Source organism: Zeus faber, assembly GCF_960531495.2.
Source record: "Zeus faber genome assembly, chromosome: 12".
Classification (NCBI taxonomy): Eukaryota; Metazoa; Chordata; class Actinopteri; order Zeiformes; family Zeidae; genus Zeus; species Zeus faber.
Genome location: NC_137196.1, coordinates 3,195,661 through 3,215,430, shown reverse-complemented (window position 1 = coordinate 3,215,430; position 19,770 = coordinate 3,195,661). Strand labels below are relative to the sequence as shown.

The window sequence follows — 19,770 nt, the reverse complement described above, 5'->3', positions numbered from 1 at the left end:
CACGGTTATTATCAGAACCACGAACAAATGTTGACTTGCACAAGCTAATAAAAGATGAAAAAGGAGGGAACATAACCGTGTACATCAGAGAAAATTACTATGCACATTAAGACAGTTAGGCTTTCATACAGATAAGTCTAAGGATCCTGAGTCAAGGAAAAGGGTCAGCAGCCTTTGTAGTTCCAGAATTTGACACTGTAAATTATAAAAGGCTATCAAATGATCTATCAGTGTTTACGAGTGAAATGATTGCAATTGTTCTCACGTTGTAATGGGTGGAGGAGGTTTGACTAGAGCGACTGGTAATATGTTCAGACTCATATGCCAGTTTAAAGAGTTTAGAACAGCGGTTTCCACCATTTTCGGACTCGCGTCCCACTTGAAAATCTCAAAAGTGTTCGCCCCCACCTCAAGAAGTAATACGGGAGCCAAACAGTGCATTCACAGAGGACTTATATTTTAACAATCATATGCGTTCTCATACTTACACTGCAGTAGTGGTAAAACAAAAAAAGAGGTGGGTAAAAACTCACGACTCACGCCAGCGCTGATAAGACTTACAATAACACGAACACATTCATATTAACTCACCTCATGAGAAGGCTGATGTTGCATGGCAGACACCAAATGGGACAACCTAAAGGGACAACAGTCTCAGGCGAAGGTCTGGCTCAACATTCAGTTTAAAAAATGTCGTCTTCAAATGACACAAGTGCCAAAAGTCCAGTCTCACAGAGATAAGTCGTCGGAAAAGTCATCAGAATTCGCACAGCTCTATTGGACAAATCGGGATTTGCGTTCTCAGTAACAATACATGACGTTTTGATGACTTTCTTCTTGCCCTGACACTCCTTGAGTTTATTATTGAAAAATTCAAGCGGCTTGGACATGTACTGTTGGTGTTTTGTCTCGAGGTGACGGCGCAGTTTACATGGCTTCAGAGCTTCGTTTGATAAAATCTCGAAACACACTACGCACAGCGGTGTTCCCTAGCTGTCCAAAAAAAAATCCCATTAATAAATATTCAGCGCTGTACTTTCTGCGAACCTTTCTTTTTTGTTTGACAGGGGCGGCTGTCCCGCCTGTCGGATGTCCCGCCAGGACTTCTCTTGTGGATAATGTAGCAATGGCTTCTTTCCTTTCCAGTGTGCCTGATGCTAGCCAACTATCCATTCTGGCCCTTTCTCAATTGCGGACTTGTGAAACGTCATCAGTCGCAGCCAAGTACTGTTCCAACTTAAAGTCCGCATCAAGCCAAGTCCAGTCCAAATGTCCGGATGTGGACTTGCTCCGCCCATTTTATCGAGGATGCATCGGTGGTGACTTGTGTGGTCTAGAGACAGCCAAGTATCCCAGAATGCATTTCGCAGAATGACCGTCCTGCGTCCTTCCGTCCCCGGGAGTCTGTGCTCCCGAGTCGAACTCGCCAAGTCTGAACTACCAAGTCCGCAAGTCCGGACTTTGCGTACTTGGTGTTGAGAAACAGCCTTTGATTATCACCTGAGGTTCAAAAATGTACAGGTGCACATCAATCGTGGTCCAGCTTGGGTGTAGTACGCCCTACAATAAGTACCTCTCTGTCAGTGATAATGCATTTTTGAAGGTTTTAAGAAAAAATACCATGAAATGATTTTTAATTTTTTTTACATTTAAAAACGTTTATGTAATTGATAATTTTTGATTTATTTTGTCAATATAATCGATGTGTTTTGGCCATGATTTGACGGCCCACTTGCAATACCCTCGCGGCCCACCAGTGGGCCACGGCATATAGGTTGGGAATGGCTGCTCTAGAAACATCCAGTTCAACATTGTGACAGAACTTATTATTTATATATTGCAGGTGGTATTCAGGGTTAAAAGAATCGGGCACTTGGTGATTTTTTTTTATGGGTTCCAAGCCTGCACATGTGGGGGTGTTGGGGAATGGGGTAGCAGACTCATTAGCAATTACCACTGAGGGCAGGGGATGTACAGGTCCAAGTAAACTTCAGCAAATGTGAGGGGGAAGGAATAATCAAAAATGATATTGAGAAGAAATGGCAACAATTGTTGAGTACTGGGGAAACACAGATGGGAGGTGGAAATAGAAAAGTAGAAAGGATAATAACAAGATTAATATTAGAGCATACTGGTTTAAATAGGACACTTTGTGTGAATATTGTGAACAAGGGGAAACCGTATAGCGTGTTTGAGTTAGGTGTAGGAAATATAATAGACAGGGAAACATTGAAAACCAGTCTATGTAAGAAAGGGATAGCTTTTAGCCTAAATTATATTTTAAAACTGTCGGCAGGAGAGGAAGGCATTACGTTGCTGATAGATTTTTTAAAAGCCACATGAGTTTGAGGGTAAGGAACACGTTCAGTACACACCCCAGACCAGTGGGCGGCAGTAATGCACCCTAAAGTTGTTTGCCAACCGCCCTAAAACTCCAGTAGAAGAGCCTTGGCAGGCACTTGTCTTTGATGCACGAGTCGCTAAGGGATTGAACAATAATAATATAAAAATGCTTCGTTTCAACGTTATGCGCGGATTGCGTCCGTCTGTCAACACTATTTTCCTAAGGAATATCCAAATCAAAGCCCCTCTGTGTGGAAAGTCGTCGTGTCTGACTCGCTGGGGCGGACTGGTTCTTCTGCGATGGCCTCTCGACAGAAAGCCGTCTAGCGAGGTACACTTTGACTTGGGTTTATTCGTAGAGTTATTCCAACCTGCTATGTTATCACGCTGGGTGAACATTAGGGTGGAATCCCTCTACACCTACAAAAAAGCTGTCACTGTTTAACTCATTATAAACCTTTTTTGTATGGATTAATGTAAGATGACAATCTGTCGATCGGGGGTCGATTGCCTCGCCTTGGTACAGCGGTTCCCTATTTAAGGTTCGGGGACGCCGTTGTATACGTTCCGCTCAGGTCTAGAAGGTCAAAAATAAGGTCGCATCAAAATAATACATATATAATACATAGATAACCCCCCATGCTCTCGTTTACAAGACTTGGCATGTCCTATAGTAACTGTTTTAATCGTAGTTTCACTGTTATCTCTGTAACTATAGTATAGTACAGGTGTGTGAATTTTGGACAAAACCATATCTAACAAATACAAATTATCCCAGATTTGGGGTCGCAAATGTCTTCTGTGGCCTAATGCATATCAAATCGGTGTGTGTGTGTATATATATATATATATATATATGTGTGTATATATATCTATATATATATAGATATATATATGTATATATATATAGATGAGTTATTGGGTATTTCAACTACATCTGTCGGATTGGACCAGATGCTACGACCTGTGGTTCTGTAAGCCCTCCCTCTCCTCTAACTCAACATCCGCTGATACTCAGCGGTACTTTATCATCCACCGGTGTAACGCTGCATTGTGAGGTAAAATGGAAAGTGGGAGAGTTATAATAAAGTACAAAAATGTGAACGGAATGTTAACATATAAAACACTGATCGATTGGCTGTTGACGGGAATCGGTCGGTTTTCGCCGGCCAATCAGTGTCAGATATATTTTCCGATTCTGTGCCGGTCAAATTTGCACACCTTATACCGTGCTCATGTACTGTACTCGTAAAATGCTCCAATACTCGAACCCGATAGCAACGTAATGTAACATAGTTGCGTAGTTGACGCTCAAAAAAGAGAACAAAATAATTAAAAGTTGGAGGTACTCCAAGGTAAACGAAGAAGATTCGATCAATTATTTATTTATCGCCTGACAATATTCTAACATTGTGCAGACTGCATTTCTACCGCTGTCAGAGCGGAGTTCCGCTCATGATTAAATTTGACTCTCTTTTTGAGACTTGGTTCTTGACGAGTCACTCAGTAAAACAGGTTTGATTTGATTCACTTGGGTTAACGCACGGTGAGGGAAGCAGGACTTCCAGTGAACCAGATTGAGAAGAGTCGGCCATTTATTTTATTTGTTTATTTTTTTGTAATGATTGCAATTTATTTGCAAAGTACCATATACATATAATATACGTGTATACTATATTTGCACTTAAAGTGAAAGACTTTCATTTGAAGTTTGAACTGGACATTTCTATGTTAGTTACACATATATAGTGTACTACTAAAGCTCAGTGAGAGTTACAGGTTAACAATAATATACAGTGTCAAAATCAGCACTCACAATTGTGGTAACTGAAGATTGCAGCGGTAGTCCATATGTGCAGTCGTCAAATCATGTGAGTGATCAGGTCACGGGATGTATTTGTCATTGACATACAGCAGATCGGAAATCGAAATCGGCAGGTCAGATTTAAAAAATGTCAGAAAAAGGAATCGTCCAAGAAAATTTAAATCAATGCCTCGATAGTTGGTAAACATGTTCGGTAACTTTACGAGATGATACATTTCAAGAGGTATATCCTAATAATAGGAATTTGTATACTGTATATAGTTAGCTGTAGTAGCTTGCGATGAGCCTATTGCGAGACGGCTAAAGTCTGAATAACTGATGGAGTCATTTAGCTGCAGTAACTCAGACACGGACACTCCCTGTTACGCTATTGTGGTCCTCAAAATATTTTTGTCGGATTGGATTTGTGACACCCCATATAGAACTGGTCTAGTAGAACCATCTAACCTTGTTCAACCTTGGAACAATCCCTATAGATAGATAGGTACTTTATTCATACTCGAGGGGAAATTGCACATTTAAAAAAACTAAACTATAACGGTGTTGGAAGGCAGTTTTGAGTTTTTTAACCACACTAAAACTGACTTGCCATCATTGTTTTTCCCGCCCAGGTGCAGTTCAGATACACACAGCCTCGGTGTCTGTTGTCCCGCTACCTCTCTACCTCATCATCACTCCCATCTGAGAGTGGGAAACTCATTTACACTGGCAGCCTCGGCAAAGCCATCATTGGTGAGTCGTGTGCAAGGTCCTTCAAGGCATAGGGCAGTTTATCTTTTGTGAAATTAGCTTTTCGGCCATCTTTCCCATATTCAGTCAATCAATGGCTAGTCAAAATAAACCAATATTAAAACAAAAAAACAAAGGTTTTAGTTGTTTTGAATTCAGCTACGTTCACAACAGTTTTTGATGCATGCTTGACGTGCCGCTTCTGAGGAATTGGTAGTTGCCAGGTACGAACTGCAATGTCTAGCGCCAGACCATTACCCTCAACAAAACTCAGCTCACTGAACTGGCAACTCTACAGTTGATCATCACTGTTCCCAGTGGATGGCTAAATGGTTATGCGTCAAGAATATTTCCAAACGTGGCTGCGTTTAAACCAGCAAAGCTCTTGTTATTACATGTTTTTTCTTTACTTGTCATAAAGTAACAAGGACAAGATGTATTGCTTAAATAACTCGGCTTTTGAGATACTGGGTCAATACTTACCTAATTTCACAGGAGGTAGGCTAGTTGTTTCCCCATGCAGCCATTATGCATGTGTATAGAATTAATATTTGCAGTTTTAAACAGATATTAAGCAGAATGCTAGTCTAACAGAAAACCATCTATTCTTCAGAAAGACTTCTATGTTTATTGAAATGTTTCAAACAAACAATCTTTTGTTTTTATTTATGAACAGATATTATACTGAAAACACCTGTATGAATTTCAACAGCTGTGGACAGATGCTACTTTTTAATCATTTTTAAACAGTTCTGTTATTCAACAATAAAGACTTAGAAAAGTTAGTTTGGGCTCATAAGAACATAATGATTGATGCAAATGTCAAGCACTGAAAAAGTACGTTTTGCATGTGTTTTGTAGGTTTTCAATTATTGATAGAGTATTTTTTTATTGATAATTGATTGAATATGTTATACTACGGATTATTTTTTCTCAGTCAAATATTCCACCAAAAAATTAAGATTCTCTGTCAAGTGTGGAAGCAATATCAATTTGTTTGCTTAGAGTAGGTTTGTCTATGTTCAAAAAGACACGTTTGACTGTAATGTGAGTATGCCATTTTCGAAAAGGAGAATTAACATGTTTTTTGAGAGGACCTATTATGCTGGTTTTTTAATATATTGGTCTCTGAGTTCCCCAAAACATGTTTTTAAAGTTTTTGCTGAAAATACCACTCACATTATGCCTTGTGGCACGGTGGCGCAGTGCATTGCACTGCTGCCTCACAGCAAGAAGGTCCTGGGTTCGATTCCCGCCTGGGGCGCTGTTGGCACCGTGCTCCGGCGGGTTATCTCCCAAATAGGAGCCTTTCTGTGTGGAGTTTGCATGTTCTCCCCGTGCTCACATGGGGTTTCCTCCACCTCACGTCAGTAAGGACCCCCCTCAAAAACATGCACAACATCATCGTCTGACCAGCGATGGACACTCATCACCTGGTCCCCGGGCGCGTCCACGTACGCTGCCCACTGCTCCTGGCTGTGCCCCCAGAGGAAGGACAAGCCAGGATGGGTCAAAAGCAGAGGAGCCATTTCACCGGCCACCATCAAGCATGTGCATGTGTGTGTGTGTGTGCAAGCATGTGTTGTGGAGTGTCGTGTGACAATTAAAAAGACTGTTTCTTCTTCTTTGAGCCATTCTAACATGCGTCCAATCCACCCTATCTGAAAACGGACTTTCTCAGTGGGCCCACCTGAGACCCGTAGTTATAATCCAATTGCTGAATCTTTACTCATATTAGATCTACAAGGTCTAATCTAAAAGTTGGGGCTTTTTTGTTTCATTCAATTTTGGAAACGTCGGAAAATAAAATAAATACATCTACGGTTTTGTTTGGAGAAACGCAGAGCAGATCGCGCCACAGCCTACAGTACAGTCAACCTAACATGGACACACACACAGAAAGAATCAAAGCAGAATTAAATTACACTTAAATTTCCCTTGTCTGTTGTTTTCTTAGGGACAGTTGGTATAAATTCCTCTTTTTAAAGATTTGTGGTGGTCTCTGCAGCCGACAGAGCACAACCCATGTTTAGCTCTTAGCTTCGATGCTAAGGGGTCGGGTCGCGCTGCAGCTGTGGGTGGAGTCACTCAGATGGAGGGGGGGGTCAGTTCTAATTCTAATGTGTCTCAATACTATGCAGTACTAAGACAAGAAGCTGAATGGCTTGTTTTTTGACATGTTTTCTGAAACAGACAGCTCACAATTAACCGACTGGGTTGTCTCATTTCACAGTTTGTGTGTTAGTAGGCCTATCGGAGACCCGAATGTATGTGCTCAAGCACTGAAAAAGTGAGTTATGTGAGTTATAATATGTCCCCTTTAAAGAGCAACTTGCAGGTTGGCCATACCCAGTAAATATGTGTAATTGTGTGGGGAAATTATGTAGCATTATGTGATAAAAAAAAATATATATATATATATTTTTTTTACTTATACCGTTTTTACACAAAGATTTTAGGTGATTGTTGATTGATTTATTACATTTCACTGCAGATATGTATGAAAGTAATTATGTGACGAATAAACCTCTTGAATCTTGATTGACACCTTCCCCACTCCCAGGAGATATGCAGTATTTTTTTTTATTTTTTCTGCCATGTCACGTTCAATGTCACAAACATGTCAGAAAATGGGTGTGTCATGGTTTCAGTGTGATTGGGAACAAAACAGTAGAGGAGACAGCAACTTAAACAACAAAATAAAACTGTAAAACTTGGAAAAATATTATTTTGAGCCGTTCAAAAGAATGGGCTCCTTCTTGAACGACCCAACACTACAGTAGAAGCAGCATGGTGTAGCCATGCTCCTCGGTGGCAAGGAGCAGAGACGCTCCTCCGGTTCTGAGACCCGGTTGGGGCGGTGCTGGAGTGGCTCGGAGCTCGGCGGGGAGTGTGGGGGTTCTCCGCTGTGCTCCCCACGGAGCAATCCCCACAGTCACAACATTTCATGGTCCCCCATGCGGGAAAAAAGTCAATAACTTTTAATTTTGATTTTTGATTCTAAATCGGATATGAAATGATGGAATGATACATGGATATTCCTGTCTTTTAACGCGCCAACATCTGGAACTTCGCGTGTCGCATCCCGCCAGTAAAGTGGACAAAGTTAGTGGGTCGACCCGAATGTCCTGTTTCCATCAGAGCCAATCGTAGGTGGAGCTGATTAAATCCTGTGTCTATTGCAGGGTCATTTCACCCGGGACTGAAACCCAGGTTTTTCTTTTCCCACTGATGACAAATGCCGGATGTAAGCGGGTATTACCGGGTTTTTGGTGCAGTGGGAAAGGGCTATTAGAATTACAGCTAGACAAATTTTTGTAATGCAATTAGCCATGCCCACCTAAAAAGCTAACATTGCCCGCTAACTTGAATGTGACGTAACAAGGGAGACAGGACAGAGCTATCTATCCTTGGAGACGCTTAGAAAAAGACAACAAATTTAACTACATAATCCCTCCTCACCCCCTCCAGGCGTGAAGATGTTCTCCTATACCAGCAGCGCTTGCAGCCTGTGCCTGATGCCCCACATACTCTTCAAAACTGGCCTGGCCACGCAGGGCCTGGCTGCACAGGCCTTCTTCCTCACCGTTGTGGGCTGTTTCACCTTTGTCACGCCTGTCCTCCTCCACCTGTTCACCAAGGGCTATGTGGTGCGGCTCTTCTATGACACCAAGACGGACTCGTACACTGCGGTCACCTACAGCGCCCTGCTGATGGAGCGGCGCACCGCGTTCGGCCAGGCAGAGGTAAGCGTTCCGGCTGTCACCAAGATATTCACTAGTTTCTACGCTGGCAAGGTGGGGCTGATGGTCAACCCTGACCTCTTCCAGCTACCCAGTGACTACAACCACCTCATGGGCTACGATCGGCCGTTCAGTTTCAACACCGATGACTTGGAGAGGCCTGATAAAAGTTGAGTTGAGGGGTAGAGGATTGTTCTGGACTTGTTCTAGCGTTTTGGCCAAATCCCTCAGCTGTTTAAAATAACATCCTGTGAAGTATTCTCTTCACAAATGATACAGTACTCTTGCAAAAAAAATTGTACCATTTATAAAAAAAAAAAAAAAAAAAATGGGGCAATGTAGATGTGTAATGTGTTCTGCAAGGTTTGTTTGGTCTCGTCTACATGGTTATTGATAACAGATTCATCAATCTACAAAGAAATTCATCCATTTAATATTTTGGTGATTGGACAATCTGTTGTGATGAAGTAATGTATTGTTGTGGAATAAAAATGGAACAAGTTTACAATTGTGTACAACTTGAGTAAAATGCAAATCGGCTGTTGTTCCATATTATAAATTGAAAATGGTGTTTTAGATGGGAAAAATTATGGCATTTTACGATGCCAGTGTCGGTTCAGATAACCTCTGATGAGGAGATTGTCCAGGCAGGCTGGAATTCTTATCTTAATGGATTGGTTCGCTATGTTTTCAACCCAAACCTTATGAAAATGTTGGTTCTCATAATCTAGAACTGTTAGCACAACCTCATGGAACGCTTTACTATTGAGAAACTTACCAAAATGTACATCCGAAATACAGTTTGTAAATTCAACAAATCAATCGTTTTATTGAATCAAAAGATTTCTTAAAAATAAAAAATAAATCCTCCACTGGTCTCCAAGAGAACCCAACCCCACCCCTTACACTGGAGACAAATCAATGAAGAATACACTGATGTATACGTTAAAGCTCATGGTGAAAGTAAATCAAATATAAAAACGATAAAAAAAAAAAAAAAGTGTTTTTGTTTTCTTTCACTGGTCACTTCTCCTAAATTTTGCTCTCTGCTCTCACTTCTTTAGCGAGGCATCGCTGCTGCCTAGCTGGAGGTCCAGGCTTTGGGGTCGCGCTTGGGCTTCACATCCACTTATTGCTGCTAGCACCTATATTACATATTGAAGAAGAAGAACAATCTTTATTTGTCACACAGCAACACATGCAACACACATGCACGCACACACACACACATGCGGGGACGGTAGCTCAGGAGGTAGAGCTGGTCGTCTAGTAATCTAAAGGTTGCTGGTTCGATCCCAGGCTCCTCCTGCTAGCATGCCGTAGTGTCCTTGAGCAAGACACTTAACCCCTAATTGCTCCTGATGGCTGCGTCCGTCGGTCTTTGAATAATTGTAATTCGCTTTGGACAAATTAATTAATTAATTTAATGTAACATGCACATGCTTTGGATGGTGGCCGGTGAAATCTGCGTTTAACCCATCCTGGCTTGTCCTTCCTCCGGGGGCACAGCCAGGAGCAGTGGGCAGCATTCGTGGACGCGCCCGGGGAATCATAGTAACTGATTTAGACTCGGCATTCCACCAAAAGAAATGGACAGTTAAATGATTCCTGTGCTCGATCATATGTTATACCAACTGAATCATCGCCTGCATTACCGTAAATCATGGCCATGGCCCAAATAGCATATTCAAGTTAAGGAAACCAAAATGAACCCAAAAAATGATTAATTATCAGTCTATTGCTACTATCAGTATTGCTACACTGAATCTTTTTTGGTCGATTGGACATATATATAGGCATCTAGCGATTGGCCATAGGTAGTTGTTATTTTTAGGTGATTATTTTGGGAAATTTTTGTCTTTTTATTTTGCTAATTGAATCACCTGTAAAGTGCAATTCAAAGCAAGCGTGAATAGGAACTAGTGTTCCACTTCTGTTACGCCCAGAGCTAGGAGGGACCCAAACGCACGACACAGAGAGACGGGAGGCGGACGAAGGATGTTTATTAGACCACACTGTGGAGATGGCCGGGGGGACCCGGTCAGGTAGGGATGGAGCAGGGCTGGGCAGGGATGATGATGACCGGAAAGGAGGGGTCCAGGGTCTGGGTGGAGGGACGGGGAACTGGGCTGGATGGAGAGGGACGGACAGCCTTGGTCGACAAGAGGAGACAAGCAGGTAAGGGGAAGACGAAACAAGGAGCTAGACATAAGCTAGGGACTTGGAACAAGTGCTAGGAGCTAGGAACTAGGATCTATGAACTAGGAACTAGGCCAGTAGCAGTACAACTTGGGTAAGCTAGTTGACGGTCTGGCAATGAGTGACTGGGGAGCTGGAGAATAAATACTGTGTGGGTTAAGAAGGTAATTGGGATGTGTTTCGAAGATGGCAAATGACTTATTTCATGGCCCTCGGCTTGCCGGTTGCGTCCGTTTGAAGCCAAAATAATCCCATATAGGTCGCCCATGATCCCCCCCCATTGTGAATATACTGACAATCGCTGGTTGTTGGACTGACGGTTGCCAGTAGGAAAATGTTGACATATTGCCCAACCCTAGAATATATTGTATATTTGTAATTATAGTATTCTGCTAACTGCCTTTTTTCTTTCCAAAACATTTCAAAGTGATATCAGTATGCATTTTTCTTCCAATAAGATTATTTAGTGCATTTTAAATGGGACTCTTCACTCAAGAGTTGCTGTAACTGTATTCAATTGTTGAAACACATTTTCCTGAAAGGGACACGCAAGGGTTTTGGGAAATTCCAAAGTCAATCTTATCCAGATTCAGACAAGACAGTTGATATTTCATCCCCGTGGCCAGTACCACGATAGCGACGGACTGCATGGGAACTACGTTTGCTCAATGCAATGCTGCAGAGAGAATCTTATTCAGGCAACGTGAAAGTGATAGTTTGTTCTTAGTTGAATGCATAGTTTTTCTACAAAATTCTCTGTAGTGCATTCCAGGGAAAAAATGACAACAACAAAAAATATCGGCACACAGAACACATTCAGTAACATCATTGTAATACTAGCCAAAATATTTCTATGGTATTTCTATAGTAAATAGACATTAACTTAAACACCCAATCCGTAATTCCTTCAATGTGTAGCAAAGTATTATAACACATGCGCCAGTCAGTTATTTCGGGCCCCACCCTTGAACTCTCTCACCACACAAGCTCCAGCCATTCCCCCTGCACTTGTATTTCTTATTATATCAATCATTGTTTGATTACAAGTACAATCAAGGGTTAAACTTTTGTGAATTAATAAAGATATCAAAGGGGTTCTCTTCAGTATCCCCTTTGATATATAAAGGTTTATTTATTTTTTCTTTCACAGGAGGGCTATATTCTTTTTCAGCATCAGTCTCACCATGCATCTATGGGTTGAATGACTACAACGTCACCTACACTGCCATCCTATGTAAGAATTATCTGAAAACAGTATTGCCATTGTTTATATTGATTTCTGCCTTAGAAATATTTTTTTATCACTGGAAACTAATTACCATTTTGCCCTCAAATGTGAATGTTATGGATGGTTAATATATCACAGATTGTGGCAGCAGTGGCCCCAGGCCAGGAGGAAGCAGTGATGCAAAAAGCATGCAGTTCTTTAATTGCAAGCTTAGCATTAGCATCCAGGGGATGTATGCTGCAGTCATGACAACACATGTAAGCTCTCTGGGCAGATAGAAAGGTCTACACTTAAACATGAGATATTTAAGGTGAGCAGAGCAGTGACTCTCGACGATGCCATTGTCCGTGCACCAAGCTTTGTTAATATAAATGCACAATCCTTCCCCTCTGGTCTTACAGGAGTTATCAGCTGTTCTGTCTGTACTGACGATAAAGCTCAATAGCGCTATCAGGGACGCCACTGTTAAGCCACGTTTCCATAAAATCATGATGTTGCAATCCATAATCCTTTTATGAGAGGTGATCCGCGGACACAGTTCATCCATTTTGTTTGTCAGAGATTGTACACTGGCGAGGAAAATGCTTGGTAGAGATAGCCGATGAGGAGTTAGCCTTAGCGTAGCCTTTAGCCCTCCTCTCCTCTCTTGCCTCTGTTACGCTCTCGATGCCATCTGCGACCTCTTCCGGCCCGCAGATCGGGGTTGGTAGCCTCCTGTGTCTTGGTGATCTCAGTGAAGAGCCGGAGATGGCTGACAAAATGATCTAAATTGTGTAATCCAATGTCCAAAAGTCCTTGATGGGTGTACAATAGGTTTTCAAATCTATTCCAACTGAACAAACCTATATAACGTATATAACCGTTAATTTGCTAAAACCGGAGAGATGCTGAGCCTCATGTTGTGCACGTGCCGATTTCTTGGTCATATATGGCTGATGAGGAATCGCCTGAAAGCTATAAAAATTGGGTCCACTGGGTTCATGGCTGGTCAGATAATTCTGTCATGATACAGTCTGGTGAACCCAAATGCAGGACACAATGAAGGCTCAGGAGTAGGTGCAAGGATAAAGGGCTTATTGAGGAACAGGCAGGGGTCAAAACCAGGGGAACAGTCATTTAAGGCAAACTTAATGGCAGGGGTACAGGGAACCAGGCAAATAATCAGGGTCCAGGAACAAGCAGAGAATCAGGGTACAGGGAAAAAGGCAGAGAATCGGCGTCCAGGAAAACAGGCTGAGAATCGACACAGTATGTACGACATAGTGGATACGACAGAGAATCCCATACAACGATCTGACAAAGACAGAGTATGGGGAACAGGTTAAATACAAGAGGAGTGACAAGGAAGGTGAAGACAGGTGATGAAATTGCTGAATGGGGACAGGTGTGCTGTGGCAGGGAAGAGGAACCAGAGATGGACAGAGGGAGCTAGAGAAAGGGACAGAGGGTACTAGAGAGAGGGACCTAGAGAAGGGCAGAAGGATCTAGAGAGGGCTGGAGTAACAATAAACAGGCACAGGATCCTGACAGCTGTTGGTAATTGCAGTTAAAATTGCGGGGTGTGGGTGTGTGAGTCCTCCAAGCATGTTGAACCTAAATCACTTGCACCCTTTTGCCCCGCAAGACCCTGGTCTGGTGAAGTGTTGCTTGGAATACAAGCTAATATGCTAATGCTATCAAAGCCAATATTAGTGGTATTAAAATTGTGGGACAGACACGAAGCACACCAGGGCGGGAGCGTGACGGGCAAGATCACAGAAGCCCGCCACATCCCTACCCAGATAGCTTGGCGCATTCCCCCCAGGGCTCCCAGGGTCACCAATCAAAACCCCTTTTTCAGACAGTGTGAAACATAACTCAGATTTGATTTGAGTTTTTAGACAAAGTGATATGATATTGCCAAACATTAATAATTAAGTGCTCTTTTGTGCAACGATGGAATCTGTCAAGACTATGTTTCGTGACAAACTCTTCAAGATTAAATTCAATTTTCAAAAAGAAGTATCAAGTAAATGCCAATCACAAAAACTGCAAAGCCAGAGAGAAAAAAAACACAGATCTATTACAGCCGATACAAAGCACAGCCCCCAAAATGGCACACCACACACAAAATAAATCCAGGCCCACACAAAAAAACAAAACAGACGCCAAAAGTCCACTCAGCGGACCATCCAGGTAGAGATACGCAGGTAGAGATACATCAACCACACGACCATACTATACAGCATCATTCAGACCCCACAAAATGAAAATGAAAAAGATAAAACCTCATGCCCCAGGGGACACGCAGTGTTCAGTCCGGCATTAAGCGAAAACCTCGGCTGTTTCACGTTCAAGCACGGCAGCACACTAATCCAATATGTCGACGATTTACTAATACGCTCCCCTAACCAACAAGCCTGCGAGACAGATGCGGTATTATTGCAAAAATACTCTGCAAAATATGGCCACAAAGTAGGCAAGTCAAAATTACAAATAGCCTGTTCAGAAGTGACCTATCTAGGCCACGTCCTCTCAGAAAACGGGAAGAAAATAGGCCCCGAAAGGGTAGAGACGATTATAAAAATACCTCGCCTACACACTAAAAAACAGTCAATGTAATTTCTTGGGTGTACCATCTACTGCAGGAGCTGGATAACTGAAAACTGGATAATTGCAAGACTGACACAACCCCTTCAGGACATGGCCCACAGTCATGACCTGAGGGGCCAGGAGGAAATAGAATGGCCCGACAACGCGGACCAGCGTTTGAGGACCCGAAAAGGGCCCTCAACTGGCGCTGACATTGGGTTTACAAACCCCAAACCAACCATACACTGACTGTGGATGAAAAGGGAGGGTTTATGTCAGTATTCCTTATGCAATCCCATAGAGGCAACTAAGGCTGGTGGCCTATTATTCTCAACGAATGGATGCAATGGCATGGACTCTACCTGTCTGTATGTGCCCGGTAGCTGCTACAGCAGCAGCGGTCACAGCATCCAGCAGCCTTGTGGCTCACAGCCCTCTGCAGCTATCATGTTTTGCATGCGGTAGCAACCATACTGCTACAGCAGAAAAAAGCCCATCTCCACCCGGCCGTCCGCAACACCGATCCCGGATGCACCATTTGACCACCTAATGATAGACCTCGTCACTCTCAACCCATGCCGAGGTAAGCAACATTGCCTAGTTGTGATAGACATAGTTACGACCGAGCTAGGAGGGACCCAAACACACGACACAGAGACGGGAGGCAGACAAAGGATGTTAATTAGCCCACACGGTGGAGATGGCCGGGGGGACCCGGTCAGGTAGAAGGAGGGGTCCAGGATCCGGGTGGAGAGACAGGGAACTGGGCTGGATGGAGAGGGACGGACAGACTTGGTCGACGAGAGGAGACAAGCAGGTTAACAGGGCTGGAAGATGAAACAAGGAGACATAAACTAGGACCAGGAGCTAGGAACTAGGAACTAGGAACTAGGGCAGTAGCAGTACAACTTGGGTAAGCTAGTTGACGGTCTGGCAATGAGTGACTGGGGAGCTGGAGAATAAATACTGTGTGAGTGATGAAGGTAATTGATCCCAGGTATGTGAAATTGGCCTAAGGGAGGAGCCGCAGATGGGCCAAGAGCGGCCTCTTGTGGTGCTGGGAGGCTGTGGGCCTAACAGACGTGTTTTTAAAATGGTTGGAAGGATGGATGCAAGGCCGATGCGGCTATCGAATGTCGTAACCTTCTCACTGTGCTTTGACAAACCCAGCTACAGGTCAAAGCTGCCCTACCATCCCCTGCACAGGGACCACTCCACAACCTCCAACTTAAAGATTGGATAGTGGTCAAGTACTTCCGGAGGAAAAGATGGAGCGCCCCCAGGTGGAGAGGACCATACCACATCCTGCTTGACACAGCATTGGCAGTGAAGGTCGCAGAATGGGCCACCTGGATCCACACCAGCCACTGTCGGAGGGCCCCGGGACCCCTGGAGGAGGCGGAGAGGAGCCAGTCGTAGGCCGCAGTGCCTGACTGTATAGCGGTATAAGGAAGGTTCAGGCAGAAGGGTGATGTCCAATAGAGAGGCGGGGAGATACCCAATAGGAACTCTAGTCGCCTGCAACCTATCCTTAAATGTCCTTAGGGAACCAGCCTTATACAATGCAGCCGTGGAACTCATTATCAGACAGGAGGGTTGCGGCCAGTGCTCCCAGTCCTGACGATCGCGGCTCCTGCCGCGCCATGATCCCCAACCACATGTCCCCGGATGGGGTGTTCACCAAGGCCCTCAACAAGCTGGAAGCCCTGGCCATTGAGATGAAGGACATTGCAAGACACCGCCAGGTTGAATCGACTGGGTGGTTGGAGGATATGTTCGGGAGTTACGGAGCGATGATAGCCAGATACGCTATGATATTTGTAGCCATTCTCATAGTGTTCGGGTTAGTGTTTTGCTTTATAATTCCTGTGTTACGTAACCTCATCAGCCAGACCCTGGAGAATCAAATTGTCCGCCAAGGCCAATTCACTGCCATACCACTCGACTGGGTCCCTCCCTATACCGACGACTCGGACGACGACGGGCCCATGCTGGAATGAGTAGTGGCAGCTGTGTGAATGTTATTTTTCATTGATTTGGGTTGATGAAAAGATTAATCAAAGGGCTGAAGTGTAGTGGAAAAATGCTGAACTAACCTTATGTCCCCTTGTAACCCCATATCTGTTTTACCAACAAAAGGAACATTTTGTGCTGTTGGCAGGTCACAATCGAAACTGTTAAACCGCCTTGTGACCAAAGGGGAAGTTGCCTTTCACTTGTCTGACCTTTTGTTCCCCACCAGGCCATCTGGACAGGAAACCATGCTACACCCTCCGCTGACTGTCTACGTGATTTATACTAAGGTCCCTCTTTCACAATAACAGTCCATGTGATCTAGATGGTAAAAACCCTTGAACCGATTGGTTCGGGGGAGATGCTTTTTGCTGTTACTCTGTGTGAGTAAGTGACAATTGTTGTATTTTATGTTTAACCTGAACTATCTCACTCCACACAACGACCCCCACCGCCACCAGTGGCTGGAATTTCCACGACATGTGTATCTCCTATCCAGTTCCTAGCTCCTAGCTCCTCGCGCGGCGCTTGTTTCAAGTCCCTTGCTTATGTCTCCTTGTTTCGTCTTCCCCGTGTGTTTGGGTCCCTCCTAGCTCCGGTCGTAACAGTACGGTCTGGTAACATGGACCCAGCCGACACAGGCGGGACGAGCCCACTGACCTGGACCAACTGGTAGATACCGCCATCCGCCTGGACAACTGGCTACGGGAGCGCCAGCACGAGAGGGAGTGGGTGAGACTACAGCCCGTGCCTCCCACCTGGGCAGCCACTCCCCGGTCTCCAGCGCCCACTACTCTTGGGCGCCTCCAAAGTCCCCCGACTCACTCCGATGCCGAGCCCATGCAACTCAGTCGCTCCCGGATCTCCCCCGAGGAGCGAGCCCAGTGCATACAGACTGGCGCCTGTCTGTATGGCGGCCGTCTGGGACACCTCCGAGCCACATGCCCGGTCCGGCCGGGAGAGGGCGACTTCTCGGTAGGGTCATGTTCCGGTCGCTCCAGCTCCAACCCTCTCTCCCGTCCTCTGCTCCCAGCTACCCTCTCGTGGGGGAGTATAACACTCTTCCTCTGCTCTCATAGATTCCAGGGCGGATGCAAGTTTTCTCGACCTGGGACTAGCACGCCAGCTAGGGCTGACACCCGTCCCTCTCCCCACACCGCTCGAGGTCAAGGGGCTGAGCGGGTCACTTCTGACCCGGATTACCCACCAGACGGCCCCCCTCGAGCTCCTACTCTCCGGCAACCACCGTGAGTCCTTGAGGTTCTTCCTCATCCATTTCCCCCTGAACCCCCTGGTTCTGGGATACCCCTGGCTCCGGACCCAAAACCCTCAGATGGACTGGCGCTCGGGTAGCGTGAGCGCCTCTACCCGACACGCCGCCGGCGGTCCCCAAGAGCCCCGACCTGTCCTCGGTTCCATCACAATATCTGGACCTGGCCCCTGTTTTCAGCAAGCAGGGCACGCTGTCCCAACCACCGCATTGCCCCTACGACTGCGCAATCAACCTCCTGCCAGGCGCCGCCCTCCCTTGCAGGCACCTGTATAACGTCTCCCGGCCCGAACAGGAGTCCATGGAGACCTACCTCTCTCGCCGCTGGGATCATTCGCCCCTTGTCGTCTCTGCTGGGCGCAGGTTTCTTCTTCGTCGCCAAGAAGGACAAGACCCTCCGTCCCTGCATTGACATCAGGGGACTCAATGACATCACAGTCAAGAACAAGTACCCCTTGCCCCTGATGGACCCACTTCTCCATACTCGACCTCCGTAACACCTACCACCTGGTCCACATCCGTGAAGGGGACGAATGGAAGACTGCATTCAACACCCCGCTCGGACACTTTGAATATCTGGTAATGCCTTTCGGTCTCTCAAATGCTCCAGCAGTCTTCCAGGCCCTAATTAACGATGTCCTCCGGGAGATGCTCAACTCGTTTGTCTTTGTGTACCTCGACGACATCTTCATCTTTTCCAAATCCCTCTCCGACCACGTAAGACACGTACGCCTGGTGCTGCAGCAGCTCCTGGAGAACCGTCTATTCGTCAAGGCCGAGAAGTTTGTCTTTCATGTTCAGTCCTTTTCCTTCCTAGGATTCATCATTGGGCGAGGGAGGCTGGGGATGGACCCCAAGAAGGTGGCCACCGGGATGGAGTGGCCAACCCCAGCCAATAGGAAGCAACTCCAACGCTTCCTCAGGTTTGCAAACTTCTACCGGCGCTTCATCCGAAACTTCAGCCGTATCGCCGCTCCCCTCTCAGCCCTTACCTCCACCGCAATGGGCTTCAACTGGACCCCTGCAGCCGAGGCCGCATTCCTTGACCTTAGAAGCCACTTTTCGTCGGTCCCAGTCTTGGCCCTGCCCGATGCCATCCTCCAGTTTGTGGTAGAGGTGGACGCTTCAGACACGGGGGTAGGAGCGGTACTGTCTCAGCGCTCTCCAACCGACGGTAAGCTTCACCCCTGTGCCGTTCTCTCTCGTAGGCTCAGCCCACCCAAACGCAATTATGATGTGGGCAACCGGGAAGTCCTGGCTGTCAAACTAACTCTGGAGGAGTGGCACCACTGGCTTGAGGGAGCAATCCACACCTTCATCGTCTGGACCGATCATAAGAACCTGGTCTATATCCGGACGGTGAAGCGGCTCAACTCCCGGCAGGCAAGGTGGGCGTTGTTCTTCGGCCAGTTTAACCTCTCTCTATCCTACCCCCCAGGCACCCAGAATACCAAGCCTGATGCCCTGTCCCGCGTGTTCACGGCAGAGGAGAATGAAGGGGATCCAGAACCCATCCTTTCACCCCCTTGCCACGCTCACCTGGGAAATCGAGTCCCTTGTCACCCGAGCGCAGGAACACCAGCCCGACCCAGGTACCAGACCCCCTAACCACCTGTTTGTCCCTGACTCCGCACGCTCCCAGGTTCTGCAGTGGGCCCATGCCTCCCACCTCAGCTGCCATCCCGGGATCACCCGCACCCTAGCCATTGTTCGCCAGTGCTTCTGGTGGCCGACCCTGCTCCCTGACACCTGGTCCTTGGTCTCTGCCTGTCCCAACTGCGTCTGGTCCAAGACCTCCACCCGACCCTGCTCCGGCCTCCTCCACCCGTTACCCATCCCGACTCGTCCT

The 19,770-nt window shown here is 45.7% G+C and overlaps 1 protein-coding gene across 3 annotated transcripts; it reads left to right on the top strand.

The window, feature by feature from the left end:
* Positions 1 to 2,443: 2,443 nt before the first annotated feature.
* Positions 2,444 to 19,230, top strand: tmem70 (transmembrane protein 70). Of its 3 annotated transcripts, none has more exons than XM_080011088.1 (4): positions 2,444 to 2,674; positions 4,780 to 4,900; positions 8,369 to 8,643; positions 19,130 to 19,230. In XM_080011088.1, exons 1-4 carry the CDS (start codon positions 2,510 to 2,512, stop codon positions 19,154 to 19,156), a joined length of 588 nt encoding a protein of 195 aa, XP_079867214.1. In that variant the 5' UTR covers positions 2,444 to 2,509; the 3' UTR covers positions 19,157 to 19,230. The 3 variants fall into 3 exon arrangements, with proteins under 3 accessions (XP_079867214.1, XP_079867213.1, XP_079867212.1); XM_080011087.1 differs by lacking the exon at positions 19,130 to 19,230 and adding an exon at positions 8,728 to 9,609; XM_080011086.1 differs by lacking the exon at positions 19,130 to 19,230 and having other exon boundaries at positions 8,369 to 9,609.
* The last annotated feature ends 540 nt before the right edge of the window (positions 19,231 to 19,770 follow it).

Excerpts from the sequence above, each read along its gene's own strand:
- tmem70 (XM_080011086.1), top strand. The coding sequence starts at position 2,510 with ATGCTTCGTTTCAACGTTATGCGCGGATTGCGTCCGTCTGTCAACACT. Across the intron at positions 2,675-4,779 it reads ACAGAAAGCCGTCTAGCGAG|GTGCAGTTCAGATACACACA; the intron begins GTACACTTTGAC and ends TTTCCCGCCCAG. Across the intron at positions 4,901-8,368 it reads CCTCGGCAAAGCCATCATTG|GCGTGAAGATGTTCTCCTAT; the intron begins GTGAGTCGTGTG and ends CACCCCCTCCAG.